Raw genomic sequence first — 21,280 nt, 5'->3', positions numbered from 1 at the left:
AACATAAAAGAGAGAGCACATAGGAAAGCAACATGCACTAAATGAAGAGAGAGAGATGTGCATCGAACACAAAGGCTATGAAGCTGAATGCTAACATGGTACTCACCCCTTCTGTGGCTTTGTAGCTGGTTCTTCCTTGTCCGACTCCTTACTCACTTCCTTCTCTGATATGGGGTCGTCAAGACCTGCTAACACATTTTTTCGCAAAAGCTTGTCATACTTCCCAGCTTTCTTTTTCACAACTTCTTCACAAGAGCTACCAGCCCTACCCTCTTCCTCTTTTTCACACTCCTTCACAGTTGTCTCCTCGGCTGGTACTTCTGTAGCCTTGACGTCTTCTGGTTCAGCTGCCTTTGCTTCCACTTTCTTGCGTTTCTTTTTATGTTTCTCTGGCTCCACAGTATTGTCTGCAATGAAACATTTTTTTAGTTTCTTTTTCAATCGGCATCCTTTTGCCTATGGCTCCAATAAAGGCACACTTTCAAATAAGTGTAAATGGCAATCTGATGGCTGCTGGTTGGGTAGCAGCAACTGCTTCCAACTTTCAGCAGTTTACGCATAAATAACAAATATGTTCTGCAAGTGAGTGTTCTGCAAGTTTAACTTTGTCATTGGTCACTGCGAGAGCCTCATAAAAACTGAACAACTAAATTAAAATACATCTCTCATAGGGCTTTTTTGTCTATAAATTCATTGCTGCTACCTGCCGACACTGCCTGCAGCTCGAACGGTCAACAAGCTTTGTTTCCACCTGATTCATTCAATTCAGCCTGCATGGATTATGGAAGCTCTGTTTTTAACAATGACGAAACATTCACAACTCCAGAAAACCGGTCTATTAACTCCATTTCTTTTTCGTGGTGAGTATCGCTATACAAAATAATTTGCTTAAAAATAATTTTGACTATTGGTTATGCCATGCAGTGTTCTCTGCCACATCAGAAAGACATGTAAACTTCCATTACCCTCACTGGATTCTTCAGAGCTGCTGTGCAGAATGTCTTGGAGCAAGGACTCTTGAAATGAGTCTTTCTGCACACTATTCTCCGACTGAAATAAAAGAAGATGAAAAGGTTCATGTGCTTCCACAAGAGGACAGAACGAACAAGATTAGGTATTTACATCACAAACATGCTGCCAAACCTCGGTAAGAAATACCATATCTCTAGCCAAAAACACTGGTATTTTCAAACTTCAGAAGTGCAGAGATTTTTTAATATTCATGGAACAGTGAGAATACAATCACATGCAATACTAATGAGATGTCAGCTTGTGGCCTGGTACCTAGTGAAATTATGCTTACCAGCAAGATCTGAGCTAAAACTTGGACAAAGATAATGTGACTGAACTGTTTCAACTGTCATGTTGGGTGGTTGCTAAAGCAGAACCCACTAAAAACAACAGCTGTGCACCTTCTAGTAGTAGTCCTGCAGACCCATGACGCAGCGTATTTCAGTATGTGACATGAGTGTGCAGTCATGAAAGAGCACCATGTGCATTGTAAACTTACTGCACACATGTTACAATTAAGTTTGACACATCCCAATGAGCCCCCATAAGCATGGTAACCCTACTTTGCCACTGATTGCACCTAACTAAAAGCGTTTTACCAAGCCACCTTAAAGACAGGTTATGATGCCCCCTTCAAATTCCTGACTCTGTGGTATCAAAGATTTTTAACTGTTGCACTCAGTGCTGTTTAAATGATTACCGATAAAAATTACATTGTTTTAGAGCAAGGACTCAAGTTGGCAAATTTGACAATTCTTTCCCATAAAATAAATGACACCCATACCACATCGTAGTGCAGTTTGGATGAAAAATTCAAAAAGGGAAACATCTCATTTTTTCCCCTGATAATCAACCTTTTTCAACAACAGAAACACAAATAAGTTTTGAAAGGATAATCTACCTGCCTCAGCTGGCTGACTTTTCTATTAAGCATCCCTTTAAAAGCCAGGCAGCCCATCTAATGACAAAAATCACACAAAAGACTAACTATTGGACTAGCTGGCTTTGCATGATGATTAAACAAGACTATAACGGTTAATTAGTGCAATAAAAGAACAAACATAAGAAAGAAGGCAAATGTGAGTATTTGCACTCACATAGCTTCCAAACTATGAACTAAGATTGACAAAAATCCTGCCAGCACGACACCAAGAGGGTGGGGAAATATCACAACTTGCCCCAACAATGTTCCCACAAACAATGCCAAGCAGAAAAAGAATAATAATAATAAACATCTAGAGGTTTCATTTAAAAATTTAGGAAGAAGACAACCATCATGAATGATGCGCCAGGAACTTCCTTGGTGCTCCCACACTCCACCTCTGCATCGTCCTCGTCATCAGAGTCATCACTCGAGTCATCCAACACTGCAGAATTTACATAATGTATAATGTTTCGAATGTTTAACAACACAAATTTTATTAAAGAAAAGTCGAACAAAACATAACAGAATATAAAGCTGGGCTAGCTGGGAAGTAGTCCCCTCATTTACTTGGGCGTAGCTGAAGATAAAGGATGTGACAATTGCTGACTTCCAAGTGAGACATTTTGTGAACAAGTGATTTATAATTAACACGCTTAATTAAAAAGTTAGAAACGAACCAATCAGGTAAACTCTGTCACATTAAGATTTGACACTTCATTAACAAACCACAATGAGCTGGCTCATGTAAATGTCAGATTTTCTTTTTAATATTGAAACATATTGAGAAAGTTATGCTACATGGGATCCTTGAAAGGCGAGGTGATAAACAATGCCACCATGATTCACTAGTGACTGAACACACCAGGATAGACCCTGTCTATAGGAGTGAAATTCCAGAAATGTGGGAAGAAAAAAAAAAAGAACTAGCCCAACAAGAAGATGGATGACGATATGCACATAGCTACCCAAAACAAGTGCAAACTTGCAGCCCATTTACTCCTTGACATGGTCCCAGACTTGCCAACCTTACAACTTGAAAAATACCATGGTTGAAGCAAAAAAAAAAACAAAGAAAAAAGCACTAACATTTGGTAAAACTTACCAAAAATAGCTTCTCTCCATCTTTGCGGGTTTCCGCAGAACTATTACGCAAAAATTATTTATTACTCGGCAAGTTGAAAATTAATTAAAGACACACTGCCAGAATAATCTACACCACACAAAAAACATAAATTTTTATTACACTTATTTATGAAATCATGAGAAGCCAACAAACAAAGGCACCAAGGACAACATAGGGGAAATTACTTGAATTTACTAAATGAATTAAAGAAATGATAAACTAATGGCAATGAAAGTGTATGAAAAAACAACTTGCCGCATTATGCGTGCGATTTCCATTTAGTAGGTATAATGCTCACACACGTAACACTAAGACGTGGGATCGTTCCCCAGCTGCTGCAAATTGTTTTTTAATCCCCTTTCATTGCCATTAGTTTATCATTTCTTTAATTCAATCAATAAGTACAAGTAATTTCCCCTATGTTGTCCTTGGTGTCTTTCTTTGTTGGCTTCTCATGCTACGATTAATAAAAATCGGGCCCTTCAGTTAACCCCCCTTTCTTCTCGTTATGTATGAAATGTAACATGTTATACGATACTTAATTATGAAAAGAAGTGGAACAACAGAGGCAGAAGATAAGCAACGTATTTTTTAATCAGTGACTTTTACAGCAACTTTATTGTTGCCGATTACGCCTACTTCAGAAACTTGTGTGTAATAAACTTGCTCGAAGCATGTACCCTCTGGGTTCCTTTCACTATCAAAAGTCTTTGAATGGAAGAGACAGACGAGAGAAACTTTTCATGAACAGAATTACTTCTTTATTGATCTTGATGCAACATTAGTAAAATCATAAAATCATCTGCCATTTGTAAATTATTTTGATAAATTTGAAATAATTTGCAGGCATTCTTTTATGATGTCAGTGCATTCAGGTTAGATTTCCAAGCATTCTATAATTTGGGGGAATTGGAAGGAAACAGATAATTCAGGCTAGTGTGGAGGTTGGGAAAGAAGTGCGACTGATTTTTGGGAAAAAGAAAAACATCCCGGCACCCATACTATTTGGACTCGGCACCAATATATAACTTTTTAACAAAGCTTCTAACCAACTAGCCCAGCTTTCTTATTTCACTCCAAATGGAAAGTCCTGTATAAGGCCTGTTGCTCTTGCTCAATCAAAACTCCCCAGGACACATATTACAACAGAGTCACTTTGTGTGGCAATGGTAACATCAGGCATGCACACCCTCTCAGGTAAGTTATTCAATAAGTGTGTGTGCCTGAAAGGAGCACAACATCCATCCTTGTTCATTACAGAAGCATACAAAACGCTTAGAAAAAAAAGTCGAGCACATGCTAGCAGAGAAAGTGACATTATTTTCATCCTTCGCTTCAAAAAGCAATATAACAACATAACATGCTTCTCCCCTGCCGCCCCCCTACGTAAGTGAATGTCCAAATCAACTTACCTAGGCTTTTGCTGCTTGCAGCTTTCTTTTGCTTTTTAGGCCCCTTCTGTTTCTTCGCTTCAGCTTCAACTTCAAGCACCTTCACATCACATGCAGGTGCTTCCTTTTCACCTTCAGATGCCTCATTAGATGGAGCCTTCCGGGTCATCCTTATTGGAGCAAGAAGCCTAGCAATCTCTTTGTCTTCATTGTCCATGATGGCTTTTTCATCATCACCCATGCTTCCTTCAATCTCCATCTTAGCAGCGGCAATTATAGAGGGGTCAATGTTCAGGCGCTGTAGCTCCACAGACGGAGTCATTTCCAGTTTTGGATCGCTATATTCCTCAAAGGCTTTTTCGAGGCACTTGTCAGCTGGTTCACTCAACTGTGCAACTGAACCACTAGAGACACGCTTCCTTTTTTTCGGTGACCTGTGCTTCTGAGCATGAGGTGTGCTTGCTGAAGGATCATTTTCACCATCACTTGATGACTGACTAGTGTAGTTCAAGCTTCGTATCAAGGCACGACGTGCTTTCATGTCTTTACTCAATGGAGTACGCTTTTTCTGTTGAAGAACAGTTTTCTGTGGTGTCAAATGCCTTTTGTTTTTACCCTCCTCAGAACTCGAGAAGCTCTCTGTCATTCGATTGTCTTCATCTACAGAATCAGCACTACTGTTTGCCTTCCCTGCATTCTTCCCGAATTTTCTTGCCACTTTATTTACGGCAGTCTCAAGACAATCTTCACTGCTCGGACTCATGTCAACAGTGCTCACAGACTCGCGACGTCTTGCATCAGTCAGTTGGTCTCCAGAGTCTTGTTGCACTTGTTTGTCCCCAGCCTTCTCTTCCTGTTCATTCTTCGGAGGTGTTTCAGGTATAATTTCTGACTTATCCATATCATTCTTACGCTTCCCAAACAGGTCAGCAAGAAGGCTTTCCGACTCATTCTCACTTTCACCATTTAAGATCACTGGTGAAAATTCATCACCCAGGCTTAGAACTGGTGGAATGTCAATGGGAAGAGGTGCAGCATCTTCCTTCTTATTTTCTGGCATTTGTGCTAAACACTCTTTTGCAACATAATCAGTGACCTTTTTCGTAGAACTGCTAACATCGTTTTCAGCCTCATCAACAGAAATAGCACCCCCTACTATATTCGGTGGTGCACCCAACTCTTCGGTAGCCCTGTTCATTTTTGAATAGCTTGTTCCAGATGTTGAATCCGATTCACTTCTTTTCTCATTCTGCTTGTGTTGCCTATTCTTGGTCCTTCCCTCCCGCTTCTTCATCATTTGACCATCATCACAAGAATCAATAGGACTGTTGCATTCTTCCAGTACAATGGGTTTTTCAACGTCCCACTGCTTCTCGGCATAAACAGGCTGAGATTTTGAGTCCAGTCCAGTAATATTTTTGTCCTGCTCACCTCGTGAGCTATCAGCTGCTGCTTCAGTTACTGATGCACTCAACCTTTCTGGCATGCTGTTGACTATAGCACTGTGGGTGTCAGACTTTGCGTCCAATATATTGCCTTCTTTGCTATGTTCCTCGTGCTTTGTCTTCAAGTCCTTGTCAGGACTGTTAAAATGACCACAGTCTTCATTCGGCACAAGCAGCCTTTTGTTCTTGGTTTGTTTCTTTGCATCAGCGGGCAGGCAGTCCACCGACGCAGATGACTCGCGACATTCCTCCCTAGCACCCTTCTGCTCTGGTTTCTTTCTTCTGGACTTCATTTTGCGCTTTTGACATTCTTCTGCACTTTGGGCAATGCGAGACAAGCAGCGGGAGTGGTTCCGAAGCAGCTTGCTCATGTTTGCCAACAGTTCTTCTTGCCCGCCAGCCGCCAATTCAGAAAGTGACTGCTGAAGTTCAAATGTTTTCTGCAAGGCCAGTTTCCGCAATTCCACTTCGCTGAGCTTCATTGGACCACTAGAATCAGAAGTGCCCGCTGATGTGCTATCTGCCAGTTGGCGACTGTAGTTACCAATCAATTTGGCATAGTTGACCATAGGCACAAGTGGTGCTGGATCACACACATAGCAGTGCCACTCCTTTAGTAAACCAACCCGGGTCACCTCTCGCCGAGAAAGGTTGCGGTGAATGCAATTCTTGCAAAAGGCGCGGGTGCACGAGTCGCACACAATGAGGTTTCCCCCTTCTGCACACCAGCTGCAGTACTCGTCAGTGCCACTGTCATCTTTCTTAAATTGGCCATCACCATAGTAGCTGTAGCACCGCTGAAAAAAAAAAAAAAGAATTATTTATTTATATTCTGGGGTTTTAGGTGCCAGAAACCACGATCTGATTATGAGACATGCCGTAGTGGGGTACTTGGGATTTGTTTTGACCACCTGGGGTTCTTTATCTTGCACCCGATGAACGGTACATGGACATTTTTACATTTCACTTCCATCGAACTCACGATCTCATGCTTAGCAGCCCAACATGGTAGCCATTAAGCCACCACGGTGAGTAGTGCTGAAAGAAAAAATTCCCAAAGATAAAAACAGGAGCTGGAGTACGACATGCCGTCCGTATTAAGTCAAGCTTAAGCATGCTGTCCCTTGCCTAATCACCATGGGAACGACTGTTACTGGGTTGATGCATTAAGCTCCGCATTTAAACATCAGACTCTTTGTTCCAAGCTGGCCATTTATTTGATATATTGTTTCTTAGCTCTTTCAGTAAGCGCTGTGGCAGAGTACACTCACCTGGTCACTGTTACACACCCCTGGCCATACTTGAGATAATTTGTGACCATGACACAACCATAGACTGGTTGCGCCATCTACTCGGGAGCAGTTTAAACATTCTTTTTGTACCTTTTATCTTTATGCATAGATGGTGTGACAAAGCTTATTAGCTGTGTGTTGGTCACATCTCTCATTTTTCAACATGGCGGCTGGCGCAAAAAGCCTTTTTTTTTAATGATGCAGAAGTTTAAGAACTTCTCATTCATAGGACTTTGATATTGTGAGGTGTCTTCCAGGACAAATGACAGTGATGAAGAGGCCATGTTGCCTGAGAAATGCTAGTTATCCTAATTAAAACTATTTATTAGCTTAAGTCTAAATCGGCAACATATTGCCAATAAATAGCATTTGAATTTAAGGCCTACAAATGTGTTATAGCTGTGCCAAGGCTATGCAAGAAATGGTGTTCAATAAATATTGCCTGAAGTTTCCCTAGACATTAGGCAGAGCTGCCATATGTCCAAATTTAATTATATTTAACAAGATGATGTTGATGACCGCACCTTCTGAAGTGGGCAATTTTAGGGCACTAAAAAGTGGGCACATTGCAAATGACCATAGCAAGTTTGGCCAATGCATGTAAAATCCTGAAGAAAAATGGCACCTGCTGCATTGAAGTCGTTGCAATGCCAACCTGAGGAAGCTTGCTGAGTACAACTTTTGACAAAAGCATTGTAGTTGAAAGCTTAGTGTAAATTAATTTTTATGTAATAAGACTCTTCAAGTACTTTAATTATACTGCATTGCGCAAGCTACAATGTCAAGAGTACGCATTTCTCAGTCAAATCAGTTCTGGTGAATGCATTACATAATGAATGCCATTAAAGGAAATGACATTTGATTTGTCGTAGCGGCATCGCGCAAATGGCATTAAAATTGAGGGCATTAGCAAGAAAGTGCCATCTTCTGTGCCCATGTGGCAAGGGTACTTCGAAGAAAAACACCCAGTACTCCCAGGGTATGCCTGAAGGCATTACATAAGTGGTGCATTTATGGCACAAATATGCATCCAGAAAGATTCTACTTATAAGTATAGATGTGCAAATATTCAAAAATTTCTAATGAAATAATGAATTGAATAATGCCCTATTCAATTCGGCCTTCAAATCAAATAAACAAGAACTCATATATACGAACATTTTTTAACTAATTCATCAATAGCTGTAATCCTTAACTGTGCATGATCAAACATAAAATAAAAGTAAAAGTATGATCAATTTAATCCAAGTGACCGTACCAGACATAAAGCATGAAACGTTACATAGCGGAGCATACTAATCATCGCTCAGGAAGCCAGACGTTTCTCCTGAAGTGCAATTATTTGCGCTCTCCGAAATACCCTGAGTATGCAAACGGATTTGTCATTTTTTCTAAACGCTTCATTTAAACTTTTTAAACACTTCTTCATAACGTGTAATGTTATGACAAAAAGTTGCTTAAATTGCGAATACAGTAGAATATAATTAACTCAAGCATACTTATTTCAAACTTCCAATTTATTCGAACTGACGCAGTGGTCCTGTCAAAATTATGTGCATTAAAATGTGCGGAAACGCTTAGTCATTCAAATGCATGAGCATTTGTGATGGTTAATTTGTATGTACCGCGCCACTGACTGCACTCTCAGCAGTGACACTTCCAACCCGGAAGTGCAGCCGTGCGCCGGCTGCTGCTCCCATTGCCTGTTGAGAGTACCATGTTTTGCCGTGTATAACCCGCAGAGACTAATATTTGGATTTGTATAGTTTTTGTAGATGTTCTTAGGTCAACAATATTGTTGAGCTACCAGTTAAAGGGTTAATTTGAACTCCATCTAATTCAAACAAATATTTAGGCCCCTTTGAGTTCGAATTATCAAGATTTGACTGTACTAGGATTTGAACATTGTTTTATATTAATATTTAAAACAGTTTTTAATTATTTGAAAACTGTAAGAAAAGCATTTCATATTCAATTCTGTCTCACAAATTACAATTTGTGCAGCCCTATTTAGAAGCGACAGCGATGCTGTTTAACTGCCAACACTTATTCACCTCCAGAAGAATGGTGTCAATTAGACAAAAAGACCATTAGTTTTCCATCATATTTCAGTGATCACTGCTTTAATAGAATCGCTAGCCGAAAAACTCCCATGCAGGTTCCAGAGAACAGCAGGGAGAAAGGTGCAAGCTCATTACATCAGGAAAGTACAGTAACAGATTGGAAAACGGGCTTCTGGGTGCGTAAATCCTGATCAGAGATGGAAAGTCTGAGCACACTTCATTGCCTCACAGTGTAAACTCGACAAAATTAGCTGACAAGTGTTTGCCTACCTTGGCTTGCATCATAATACAGGACGACAGCTAATTAAACAAATTTGAAACAATAACTTGCTTGCACAAAAGCTGCTCCTTGCTCAATATCCCACCACCGCCCCCCTACACAAATAATAATACCAGGTCTTTTATAGCTACACATTTCTTCCTGAAAGTTTCTTTTTCTTCATGGTGTGAAACATGCAGAGAGCTATAGGTTGACATAGATAATGTAAAGTACGAAACACACCAATGCACAGCAATGGTATAGCTCAACATGGCTAAGTTAGAGTCTGTGGGGTTTTCTAAAAAGAATGGCTCCCTCCCTTTATAGCATAAGGTGCAGTTTAAGACCTGGTAAAACTAAAAGAATTTCCTTATTCCACAATGAAATTTGAGTGTGCAGCTATTACACAAGTGCAGTCATTACACAAGTTCAATGAATAGAAATTGCAATGAGATGCAGTATAAAAATTCTTCAGAAGGACTCACTTCGAGGTGCATGGCAAATCATTGCCTGCAATCTATAAGCATCAAATTACATACTTAAGAACCCAAAAAGAATGCTAGACATTTGTTTTGCCTTAACGCATCCTCAAGTTCCAACTTTATCTTGCTGCGTCTTCAAGTATACATAGTACTTCGAGAGCTTGACCCTCACTAAAGTGGAAGATAACGAAGTTGAATAAAATAACTTCAGCAGCATATGACAGCAGCAAATGTTACAGAGAGCGGGTGCAGTGCAGCAGTCCATATCAACCCAGACATGTAAGGTGCTGCATTTTAATAAAATTACCGAAGGCACATCACATTAAACTATGTAGAACAGCTATCAAACACCTACCTTACAGACAAGGACATTGAGAACTCGGTGAAAGCGGACCTTGCTCTTGTCATGATGATTGACCTGAGATCCACATGATGTGCAAATGACACATAGGTTGGCAATCTCTTCATCTGCAAGAGCACAACAATTTAAAAGGGTGTTAGGAAACAGTTGTGAATGACAAGCAATAAAATGCTACTTATTTTTCTGTCACATGATTTGAAACTTATGGGGTCCTAGGGTCTCACAGGAGTAACAACCACTGCGGGTTCGAGAATAGTGAGCCACAAAGGCACATCAGCCACCGTTGCACGCGCGCTCAGGCTGCAAAAGAGCTACCGGGCGCTATGCACGCAGGAAAACACAGTGTAGCCCCGACTTGGCAGAAACCATTTATTATCTCCGGCAGCACCCAACAGCGCACAAACACCTGGTCCTGAGATTTGTGGGAACCAAAGGGCTCCCGCACCAAGGGTCCAAATACAGACAGAGGCACCTATAGCACGTCGCTGCGAGAGCAAAGGCTCCCGCGACAGGCTGCTGGGAAAAGTCCCTGCGGCTTGATGCTTGCTCTTGTGATAACCAATGGGGTAACTCACGAGGGCTTGGGCCTCGGATAAGTGCGGCTCAGTGCAGTTCGACCACGCGCAAGCACTAGGCACCGCTTTCGGCTTAGCAACAGCTCAGGATCAACACAAGATACGCACTTGCCGTACGAGCAAGGGCACCATACAGGAACTCAAGACTGAGACAACCGTTGACAACCGTTGCAAGTGGAAAGGGGGTGAGGCGTAGGGACAACAGAACAGGTAAATGCCCGCACAATGGCACCAGGGCATACCTCAATCCCTATAAACTTTTGAGCTTAAACAGAGAGGTGTGTGCAAATACTCTATATTTTAGAATATTCAATAAAATATTATGCTATCAAACGTTCGGTTCAAATTCCAGCATACACAAAAATCAGTGCAACATGTTTTTATTCTGTATTAATAGAAAACTTAAAACAAGAATTTCCGTTGTAATGCGAATGTTTTGTATTTAAGCCCGTAGCTATAGGGACTGTGTAGCCCCTACAGAAAACATGTGCTTCACCAAGCCACTAATCGCCATTCCAGCATTACGTTGCAGGCTGCCGCGTGCCGATCGATCTTGGGAGTCCATGCATTTACTGCCTTTAGAAGTCGCACATTCCCCTGTGCATGCTCGCAACTGCTGCTTTCATAATCAATGGGTACACAACATTGACCTTAACGCTGAAAATGAATATAACAAATAAAAATCTCATAAAATATACCACATTGTGGGCTGATGTTTGTCTGTGGGTGGCACCCCCTGCTCCAATATCACCTTAAAGGGGTACTGGTATATCAACTATCCATTTTCTTGCATTTGATGAAGGTCGTAGGCACCTAAACGCTAGAAAAAGAATAGTGACAAGCCTCAGAGGATCGCAAGTAATTTAATATATGAGCTTTTCTACCCAGTTACATTTCCCAAGAGGACGCTGTGTTGTGACATCACGGTATGTGGTCCGCAGTACATGTCCAGGAGCAGGACACCAACGTTTTAGACCCTCACTCCAGCTCACTCGGTCACCTCGTATGCTGCTACTCTTTATGGCCAATGTAGCAGCATAGCGGACAACAGAGCAAGCCAGAGCGAGTGTCAAAACGTCACAATGTCCTGCTCTCATGTGACAACATACTGTGTCGCGACGTCACGACCGGTGTCAAACAAACTTTTTTCGTTCTGGTTTCCGTTTTGGTTCACTGAAAACAATTCAGTACCGATTCAAACTCCAGAGCAAAAAACAAATAATTAATCAAACTGGTTCAAGTTCATTTGCAAAACTGAAGAATAATTACAGGACAACGACACAAATGTATTTTGTACAAAAACTTGACGCTGCTGCTAAGCTGCACTAAAAGATTAAGCCTGCTTGTTCTTCAGGCTGTACGTAGCTACAAAAGAATTATGCAGATCCAACACCGATGGTGGCATCTATGTGAAGCAAAGCTTTATCGGGGGAGAGAATATATTGAGGAAACACAGAGAGGTCCTCCAGCCTGTTACTTTACTCAGAGGGAAAGGAAAGAGGACAAAAATATGGGACTGAGGAACAATAATGAGGAAAGGCAGTAGGATGTGATTTTGTACCCACTCGTGTTCGAAGGGCCCCGTTCACAGCTTTTAATCTAGGCCCGTGTTAACTAAATATTCTAAGAGCCTTGATGGCTCACTTCATCGATATGTGCAGTCGATGGCCAAATAACACTATCTGAACAGCCTGTTGTTAATTCATGCTAACAAAGAGGTCAATGCCTGCCGTTCACAGTCATACTAGAGAAACACAACAAGTGCGTATGCTTCGCTGTCTCAGGTACTTTGCACTAATCAGTCTGGCAAGTGTGGGCGTCAGATGCGATGCAAACATTGTCGCGTTAACACAATAGCTAGTTTGCCCTCTGACATAATATGCTGGAAATCATACTAATGGTGCTGCTACTTTTAAAATCATAGGAAGATAGTATGTATTTACAAATGAAGTAGCATAGTTGAGCCACAAGTGCAGGCAATGCGTGGATGAAAAGCTCCAGAAAAGGTGCCCAACCTGAACTGAAAACCGTTATTTTTCCTTTCGCTTTTGCTTCGGAGTGAAAAAAAAAAAAATAGTAGTGTTCTAGTTCAGTTCTGATTCGAGCAAAAATAAAGGTGTTCGTCAGTTTTCTGTTTAGTTACGGTTCGATACCCTCGTCTTGACACAGTATCCTCCTGGGATACAAAATGAAACTGGCTAAAAAAAAGCATATAATTAAATTATTATTCATGATGCTCCTAGGCTTGCCACAATATTTTCCATGGTTTAGAGGTCTAGAACCTTCATTTAACACAAGAAATGAATATTCAAAAACATGGCAATCCCATTTAATGTGCAGGAAATAGATGCTTGTGATCAAGTTATAGATGTCTGTTTTCAGTGCATCAGTACTGGTTGTGTGACGCAGAGAACATATTGTCAACGCTAAAATATGTATAGCTACTAAAGGAGTGTAAATCTCTATTCTCCAGCTTTAAGTTCTGTATACCTTGTATTTAGTAGTTTCACGCAGAAAAACATAATAAAGTACCTTTCTGCTTACAGTCATGATTTTAGCTCAGTGTCAAAGGTTTATAGGTCTAACAGAAAACAAACTCAGTTAATTAGTCTACAGAAGATAACTACGTCAAGACTCATCCATTTGGTGCAGTCTATATATATAATGATATGTCAGTTATAACGATGAGTTGACTTATGACTCAAGAGTATCAACTTCTGAATTAGGGCTAAGAGAAAAAAAAACATATAGAGGGTCCTGCATATTCCGCTTCACGTGTTCAAGAAAAGATTTTACGCATACTTCTGCACTCTTCTTGCTGAAATTTTGCATAAGGATTGCATTTTGGAGTCTACATCATTTAGTGGGTAATTGCAATAGTAACTGTAATAGTAATTACCACAGTTAATTGCCTGGTTTTCAAGAAAAAGTGCAAATGTGCCTTTGCGCGTGCCTTTGTGGGACGCAGCCAGTCGGGGAGGGCTGCCGTTTGTTTCAGGAGCAGGAAACACGCAGCAGCCTTCCCTGAATCGCTGCTTTCTGCAGCTGCCGACAGGCAGCGACACACATTTATGCTTGCGCCGTCGCGGCAGCAGCTTGCATCTGCATAAGCCATAAGGTTGCGCGCTCAGTTCCCAGTACCGCCGAGCACCCAGTGGTTCTCAAATGGGCATAAGTGTACTCTGGCTTGGCGTTTGGCTTTCTTCAGAATTGATATGCTTGGGAAAGGAGCCTGCACCCTAAATTCCCATCGAAACCCTCGTGAGCACAAAAAGAAAAAAGGTGATGTTCGAGCCGCTCCCATTTTCCATGTGGCGCCTAAAATGCGCCCATTAAGGTGGGGATGCCTTCAGATTGAGGACAAACACCCCTTTCCAAGTGTTGAGGTCCCGTATTGGCTAAGCACCAGGCCGGGAATGCCCTTGTACCTATTTTACTGGTAGGTGCTAGGCAGTCGAACCTGCCTCCCACAGCCGTGGCAGATGCTCTTCAACAACGTCCTCTGGTTGAAAAAGTGATGTTTCGGCCGTTCCCATGGCAGCCATTTCCCATGCGCAGGGTGTCTACCAAGTTGACATTTCCAAATTCCCTGAGTTTTCCAGGTTTCCCCTGAGTGCCTTCGCAAAATTCCCTGAATGATGCAGAACTATGTTTTATGTCAAGACGGGCTGAAACCATTATTGCCTGATGCTGTCACTCTCTAGTAAGCATATGAAAATATTTTAAAAAAGAACAACTTAATCCAATTTGAATACTAAGGAGTAGTGTTTACATTATTCAAACATAGAATAAAGGGAGGGGTTAGTAAAATGCACAGCAAATAAAATGTTTAAAAAAATGCAAATCGAGTCGCACATTCTCAAGTATGAATAAAAAGGAGACAGATATAGAAGCAAATATTTTCAAATATGAGCTACTTCTATCAACTGATAGCAAACTCAGTGGTATGAGGCCCGAAATTTGTCACAACTGGAATTCTCTCTCAACAGCTCGTAAGTCAACCTCAGCTGTCTGACATACTCTCAGCCTGCCCATGACACCTCAACGTTGTGTTTCACTGCTTTAAAGAGTTTATATTGGTTTGGATCAGGGACATCTGCATCTCGGCATCAGCCAACCCTTTGGTTTTGAGCTCAAGCTCCTTCAAAACGGCGGCAGTACGCTTGCTTTCCCATTCATTCCTCAATGCGTAGGTACTTTATGTTCTTGTCTTCCTTCCGCCACTCGTTCGTCCCACGGACCATTTGAAGCATCTTCTTCATCAGTTGCACGGTTCACGTTCGATTTTTTTAGCTCCCTAGGGTCCATGAAAACATCCGAAAAATCGGCCAGTTGGAAAAAATAAATCGTTGTCATTTAATGCCCTTAAGGGCTCAAACCGCCACAGGCACATTCGAAAAACCTCTGAAGGCCTGTCGGTACACGTATTAAGCATATCGGTGCTCGTACTGTGACAGGAAATACCGGGTGCATGCGTGTATAATTCAGGAATACATACTGTGTCCCGTGGCAATAGCCCCTTTCCACGCTTGTTATGCTTCACTGCAATACTTCTGCGTATGCTTCACCAAGTAACATTTCTGTACGGAGGCGAAGCTGACTTTCGAGAACCGGCATTATGCAATGCACCGTGCTTTCCAAGCTTATAAGCCAATCGCGAGGACCACAACGGCGGAATCCGTGCAATTGCTGACAGTAGCGAATTCTTTCAATAAAAAACACGGCACCCAATGCCAAGAAGTTTCATAGCGAACGCCGAAGCAGCTAGGCCTAGCGTTGCCGTAGTGGTGGCTACGGCTGCCAGCGGATCTGCGTGCGAGAGCGCCGGTTCGAGGCGGCGAGGTAATCAAAAAGGCACTGGTGGTGGCTTTGATTAATGCCGTTTCGCACCTGCGGTCACAGCAAAACGTCCGGAAAATTGGATGGCAAAGAGTTCTTGCGTCCGAAATTTTAGACGTTTTGATACATTGACTCTAAAGGGTACGTGGTGGTGCTGCGTAGCCGTCCAAATTATCGGGAATCCGGAAAGTCGGTCGTTGACAGCACACTGTCAACTCCTCCAGCCGACGACAGGGCGTCAAAGACGATTCATTACGATTCCTGTCTGTTACTCACGCATGCATTACAGCGAATTTCGACCCTTTCAATAAAATGACAGCTAGTTTTCCTTGATAGAGGCACAAATTCCCTGAGTTTTTCCAGACCACTCAAAATCCCTGAGAATTCCCGGTGTTCCCCGGTTGGTAGACACCGTGCATGTGGCGCTCCAAATGCACCTATTGAGGTGGAGACACCTTTGGGTTGAAGACAAACAACCCTTTCCAAGTGTTGAGGTCCCATAATCACCGAGCAACAAGCCGGGAGTGCGTTTATGCCTATTTTACCAGTAGGTACCCAGTGGCAGCACTTGCCTCCCACAGCAGCGACAGATGCTCTTCAACAGGGCCATCTGTGGTTGGACAACCAGGCGCCCAGAGACAGCTCATAAATCTCTATTGGGCCCTTTGAGATGTGAGCCTCACGAGAGCAGAGCACCAGGCCAGGAAACATCTCTACCCATTAGAAAAAAAAAAAAAAGGTGGGTTTTCGGGATTTGAACTTGGTACTTCCCGCATACAAGGTGAATGCTCTGCCGCTAGGCCACCACTGCAGTACATAAGACGTTTATGCCACGGACGCCTCAGTTCCCGTGCAGCTCGCAGCGCGGTACTAGCTGCCACTACGCCGCTGCTCAGGAAGCTGTTGGAACATACACAGCATACGCGCCACGCCCGACTTGTGCTGCTCACGTTGGTTGTCGAGTTGCATATTGCATTACATTTTATTTAGTTCGTGGAGTATGTTAACAAAGCACTGCTTAAGTGCTTATATCACAATGTGATTGCAAGACGTAGCTGCCACGTAAGTTGTGAGCAGTTTCATTTGTTCGTTCAGCTGTTGTTTTGATGGAGTGTATTTCTCCTCAAGGTATAAAGTAATCCGGCTCACTCGCGGGGTTGTTTCCTCTCTCTGTTTCGAGGGGCGCTTGCCTTGGCGGGCGCAAGCCCATTTTTGGTGAGGGGAGACAAACGCCCCAAACGAGGTCTGGGGCTATGGCTACACTACAGCCAAAGGTCGACACCTCTGGCAGGACCTGCATGATGCCGAATGAACTCTTATTACCAATCCCATGGCGCTGACCCGCATGGGCACATCAATGGCACGGGACACAGCACCGGACCTGACGGCAGTCCAAAACATCCCTCAAGCAACGTGGTGCAATACCTTTGGACCACATGATCATAGAAACACGAATGCCTCAGGAGGGTACACCCCCTCCTCCTAAGATATTCAAATGGACGGACTGGGACAAATTTCGAAATCAGTGAGTCAAGGCATGGATGGAGACGCTCAATGATGACATGAGCAAGGCAACACAAACGGTCACACCCGAAGTCCAGGTTGACAAGGTCGACAGCCGACTAGCCCACCTCTGGGAAGCCAAGACATCACTACATGCAAGATGGAAGATGCAAAGGCAGAACCGAAAGCTTCGTAAGAAGATTGCACACATCAATCACCAGCTAGAAGAACATTGCCGGACCTTAAGGCACCAACAGTGGTATGACATCTGCAACGCAGTCGATGGGCAGCTCCACAATGGCAGCACGTGGCATCTCCTTCGTTACCTCTTGGGGGAAACGCAGAGCAAGTCTGCTCAGCGAGCAAACCTGCAACGCCTTTCGCACTAGGAATGGGCTACCACGAGTGATCAATAGATCGTGACACGCCTGCTAGACAAGCACTTCCCTTAACGACCCGATGTTCAACACGGAGATTACACTGGAGAGACAGATGTGACACTCAAAGAATTTCATGAGTCAGAGATCCGTACAGCTCTCCACAACCTTAATGGAAAAGCAGCACCTGGTCCCTACAAGGTTACGAACAAGACTATGAAACCTTGATGATGCCTCGATAACCGCTCTTACGGCATATGTGAACAAATGCTGGCGAGCAGGTCGCATCCCAGAGGCGTGGAAACGCTCTAAGGCAGTCCCGATACCGAAGCCAGGCAAGTCGTCCAGCCCGCATCCCTTGTGGCTCATTTCCCTCACATCCTGCATTGGCAAGGTGATGGAGCACGCGTTGCTCTCCCGTATCAACCACCACCTCGAGGGCACTGGAGCCTACCCATCCACTATGGTGGGCTTCCAGTCACACCTCTCCACTCAAGACGTCATGCTCCAGCTCTACCATCAGATTATCAATGACCCAACTAGTGGCAACCGGGACATCCTCGGCCTAGATCTGGAAAAGGCATTTGACAATGTAGCACATGCAGCAATCCTGAGCCGAATAAACAAGCTCAACATGGGTGAGCGAAGCTACAACTACATCAGAGACTTCCTCTCGCGCCGCACAGTCAACCTCGCGGTCAACAGCATGACATCAGACGAACATGCACTAGGAAGCACCAGCACTCCTCAAGGGCGGGTTACATCCACGCTCCTTTTCAACCTCGTGATGCTGAGCCTCCTGGCCTACCTCGACGAGATTGACGGCCTCCATCACGCCTTGTATGCAGATGACATCACCCTGTGGGTCGACAAGGGCAGTAACGGTCAGATAGAATCCATGTTACAAGCAGCGGTCTCTGCAGTCAAAACCTACCTCCAAAACACAAGTCTCCGACTATCTCCACTCAGATTGGAGCTGCTCGTCTACTGCCCACAATGCCGCCCCAAGCCTACAGGCGAATAGTGCCAATGTGACGAAATAATCCTCTATACGCAAGACGGCTCCTGTACTCCACGAGTCCCGAAGATACGCATCCTTGGCATGCATATAGCAGCCAACAGGTCAAACATGGAAGCTATCCACAATATCGAAGGCAAGGTCACAGCAGCTAGGCGCCTGATAAAACGCATTACAAGCAAGCACTCTTTCGCAATCAGTCACACTACTTATGTGGCTGCCTTCCACAACTGGAACGTCACCGAAAGGGAGAAAATCAACACCCTTATACGCAGACTTACAAGATCGCCCTTGGCCTACCGGAGTCCACAAGCACTGCTCGTCTGCTACAGCTGGGGGTATACAACACACTACAATAGAGGAAATCGTGGATGCACAAAGAGCCTTGCAACTCGAACGCATATCCCTGACAGCCACGGGCCGATACATCCTGCAGAAACTCGGCTTCAGTTACCACGTCCAACACGGTCAAGAAACAGGTCATCCCAACCGATGTCAGCGACACGCTGATCGTTGCCCCTATCCCTCGAAACACGCACCCCGAATATAATCGGGGCCGACACCAGGCCCGTGCCAAGGCACTGCTGCGCTCCTTGGGTGGGAAGAGAACTACGCACTTCGTAGACGCATCAGAATACACACGAGAACGGTTCACGGTGGTAGTCGTGGACGTTAACTCCCGACTTACACACGTGTGTAGTGTCGCAACGAATACCCAGAAAAAGCGCAAGAAATAGTGATTGCACTTACCGACCCCTTCTGTGAGGTAGTTCTTAGCGACTCGCAGTTCGCAACTACGCGCGGGGGTGCATTTCCTCCGAAGCTCTTCAGATCCTAAGGAAAACTGGTCGACAGCACTTCGATAGCACCGCAATCATGTGGTTCCCAGCGCACATCGCCAACCCCACTGACGAGGGCTCCCCTAACTTGAACGAGGTAGCACACCGCTCTGCGCGAGAACTGACCCGCCGTGCAGAAACAGAGACCGCCTCTTCGAGTTCGGAACTCCTGGTTCAAAACATGCAAGAACGCTTGGTCAGATACAATGACATCACCAAGCACTACAAGTTAGGCAGGCAGTTATTGCACCCACCTCACCCCAAACTGAAACGTCACCAGGCAGTCGTCTGGCAACAACTACACACACAAACCTTCCCCAGTCCGGTGCGATTGCAGCACATTTTCCCCGCGCAATACACGAGTGCTCTTTGCAAGTTATGTCAGGAAACTAGAGCGACACTCTTACACATGTTGTGGGAATGTCTTGTTATATCAGCTACAATGGCAGTAGCTTCGGAGGCTCTTGGGTCGAAGTGGGCTGCCGCTCTGCGCAGCTCCAAAATCAAGACGCAAGAGTGGGCAGTCCAACAGGCCCGAGAGGTGGCGACGAGGCAAGGCCTCGAAGTCCCCTCACGGGAGACCTGAGCCCAGGTCTTTGCCGAAATAAGGTTGCTTCCATCCATCCTTGTTTTGATGTCATCTAGCAACTAGCCAAACACTTTGGTTGTCGCTCACTGGGCTGACATATAACGTAATAAAAGCCAGAAACTGCTTGTCCTTGATTTTCTGATTTGCCCTGCTTTTTCAAAGGCTTTGTTCCTACTTCCCAAATTTTCTTACAAGTCAACCACATGGGACATTCAATAATCAAACATTTATTTGCAAAACTTATCTCAACATGCCAAGAATGCAAGTTCACATGGCATGCTACAATTTTAGCAGCTTGCGTGACAATGGCTTCTTTGCACACATCTTGTCAACTGAATTCATGTCTGTAATATTAAAAGCATGGTTAGTGAGCAGTGGTTTGATAAATTGCAAAAGTTAGAGGAACATATTTCTGTGGCCTGGCTGTTCGTTCTTGCACACCAAAATGGGGACATTCACAAGCCTATCAACAACATGTTCCGCACTGGTTTCTCGGCTATCTACAAAGCTCCTTGAACTTGTGGCCCTGTCCGTCTGTGTTGAAAATGTTCACTCCGCAAACGCCACTGTCCTGTCAGTTAATGCTTTGGTATGTATCACTGTTGCTACAACACATACTGTGTCACTCAAAGAGCTGCGTTCGAGCATGTTGCCCTGTTAGTTGGCACAAAGGCTGGTCGCGCAACAACTACTGACGCGACACCAGGGTCTTCATTGTCATTGAAGCTGGCAGCAGTTACTACTTTCAATTTTTTGCTAGCCTCCTCCTGGCCACAGCCAAGCTGCACAGCGTGCTTTCGACTAATTACATCACTGCGTACCTTGACAAGTGCAAGCTTCATATATAAGGGATAGCACGGGAACATGCAGGGCACCGTGCCCTTGTTTAGTTGTTGAATTTTGATATTCTCCTTGAAGTGAAAAGCAAGGAAGTGCTTACTGCAAACAATGAAGCAATTCGATGTTGTGTTCGGCTCCCAGTTTTTTCGCGAGATCACCTTTAGCCATTGTTGGCGCAACTCAAGGTGAGCAGGAATGTCATGGAATGATACACCAGCGGCCGTATTCTGTAGCGGTTCGCTTTGGAAACGGTTCGGTCTGGCTGTTGCCATTGGTCGGCGTGTCGTTGTCATCATCCCAGGTGGGCGGGACAACAAATTTTGCTGACGTCACACAGGTTGTCAATCA

The 21,280-nt window shown here is 43.9% G+C and overlaps 1 protein-coding gene across 2 annotated transcripts in view; it reads right to left on the bottom strand.

Moving 5' to 3' along the window:
• Positions 1–21,280, bottom strand: part of LOC129380070 (uncharacterized) — a 141,307-nt gene that overhangs the window by 107,727 nt on the left and 12,300 nt on the right. For both annotated transcript variants that reach the window (XM_055073945.2, XM_050183262.3), the window contains exons 4-8: positions 10,347–10,459; positions 4,472–6,692; positions 2,284–2,378; positions 966–1,050; positions 107–407 (exon numbers count right to left, since the gene is read on the bottom strand). In XM_055073945.2, coding sequence (XP_054929920.1) covers positions 107–407; positions 966–1,050; positions 2,284–2,378; positions 4,472–6,692; positions 10,347–10,459 — 2,815 coding nt within the window. The remainder of the gene's footprint in view (positions 1–106; positions 408–965; positions 1,051–2,283; positions 2,379–4,471; positions 6,693–10,346; positions 10,460–21,280) is intronic.

The sequence above is a fragment of the Dermacentor andersoni genome, chromosome 4 (assembly GCF_023375885.2).
Source record: "Dermacentor andersoni chromosome 4, qqDerAnde1_hic_scaffold, whole genome shotgun sequence".
NCBI classification, from domain to species: Eukaryota; Metazoa; Arthropoda; class Arachnida; order Ixodida; family Ixodidae; genus Dermacentor; species Dermacentor andersoni.
This window is presented reverse-complemented; position numbering and strand designations above follow the sequence as displayed.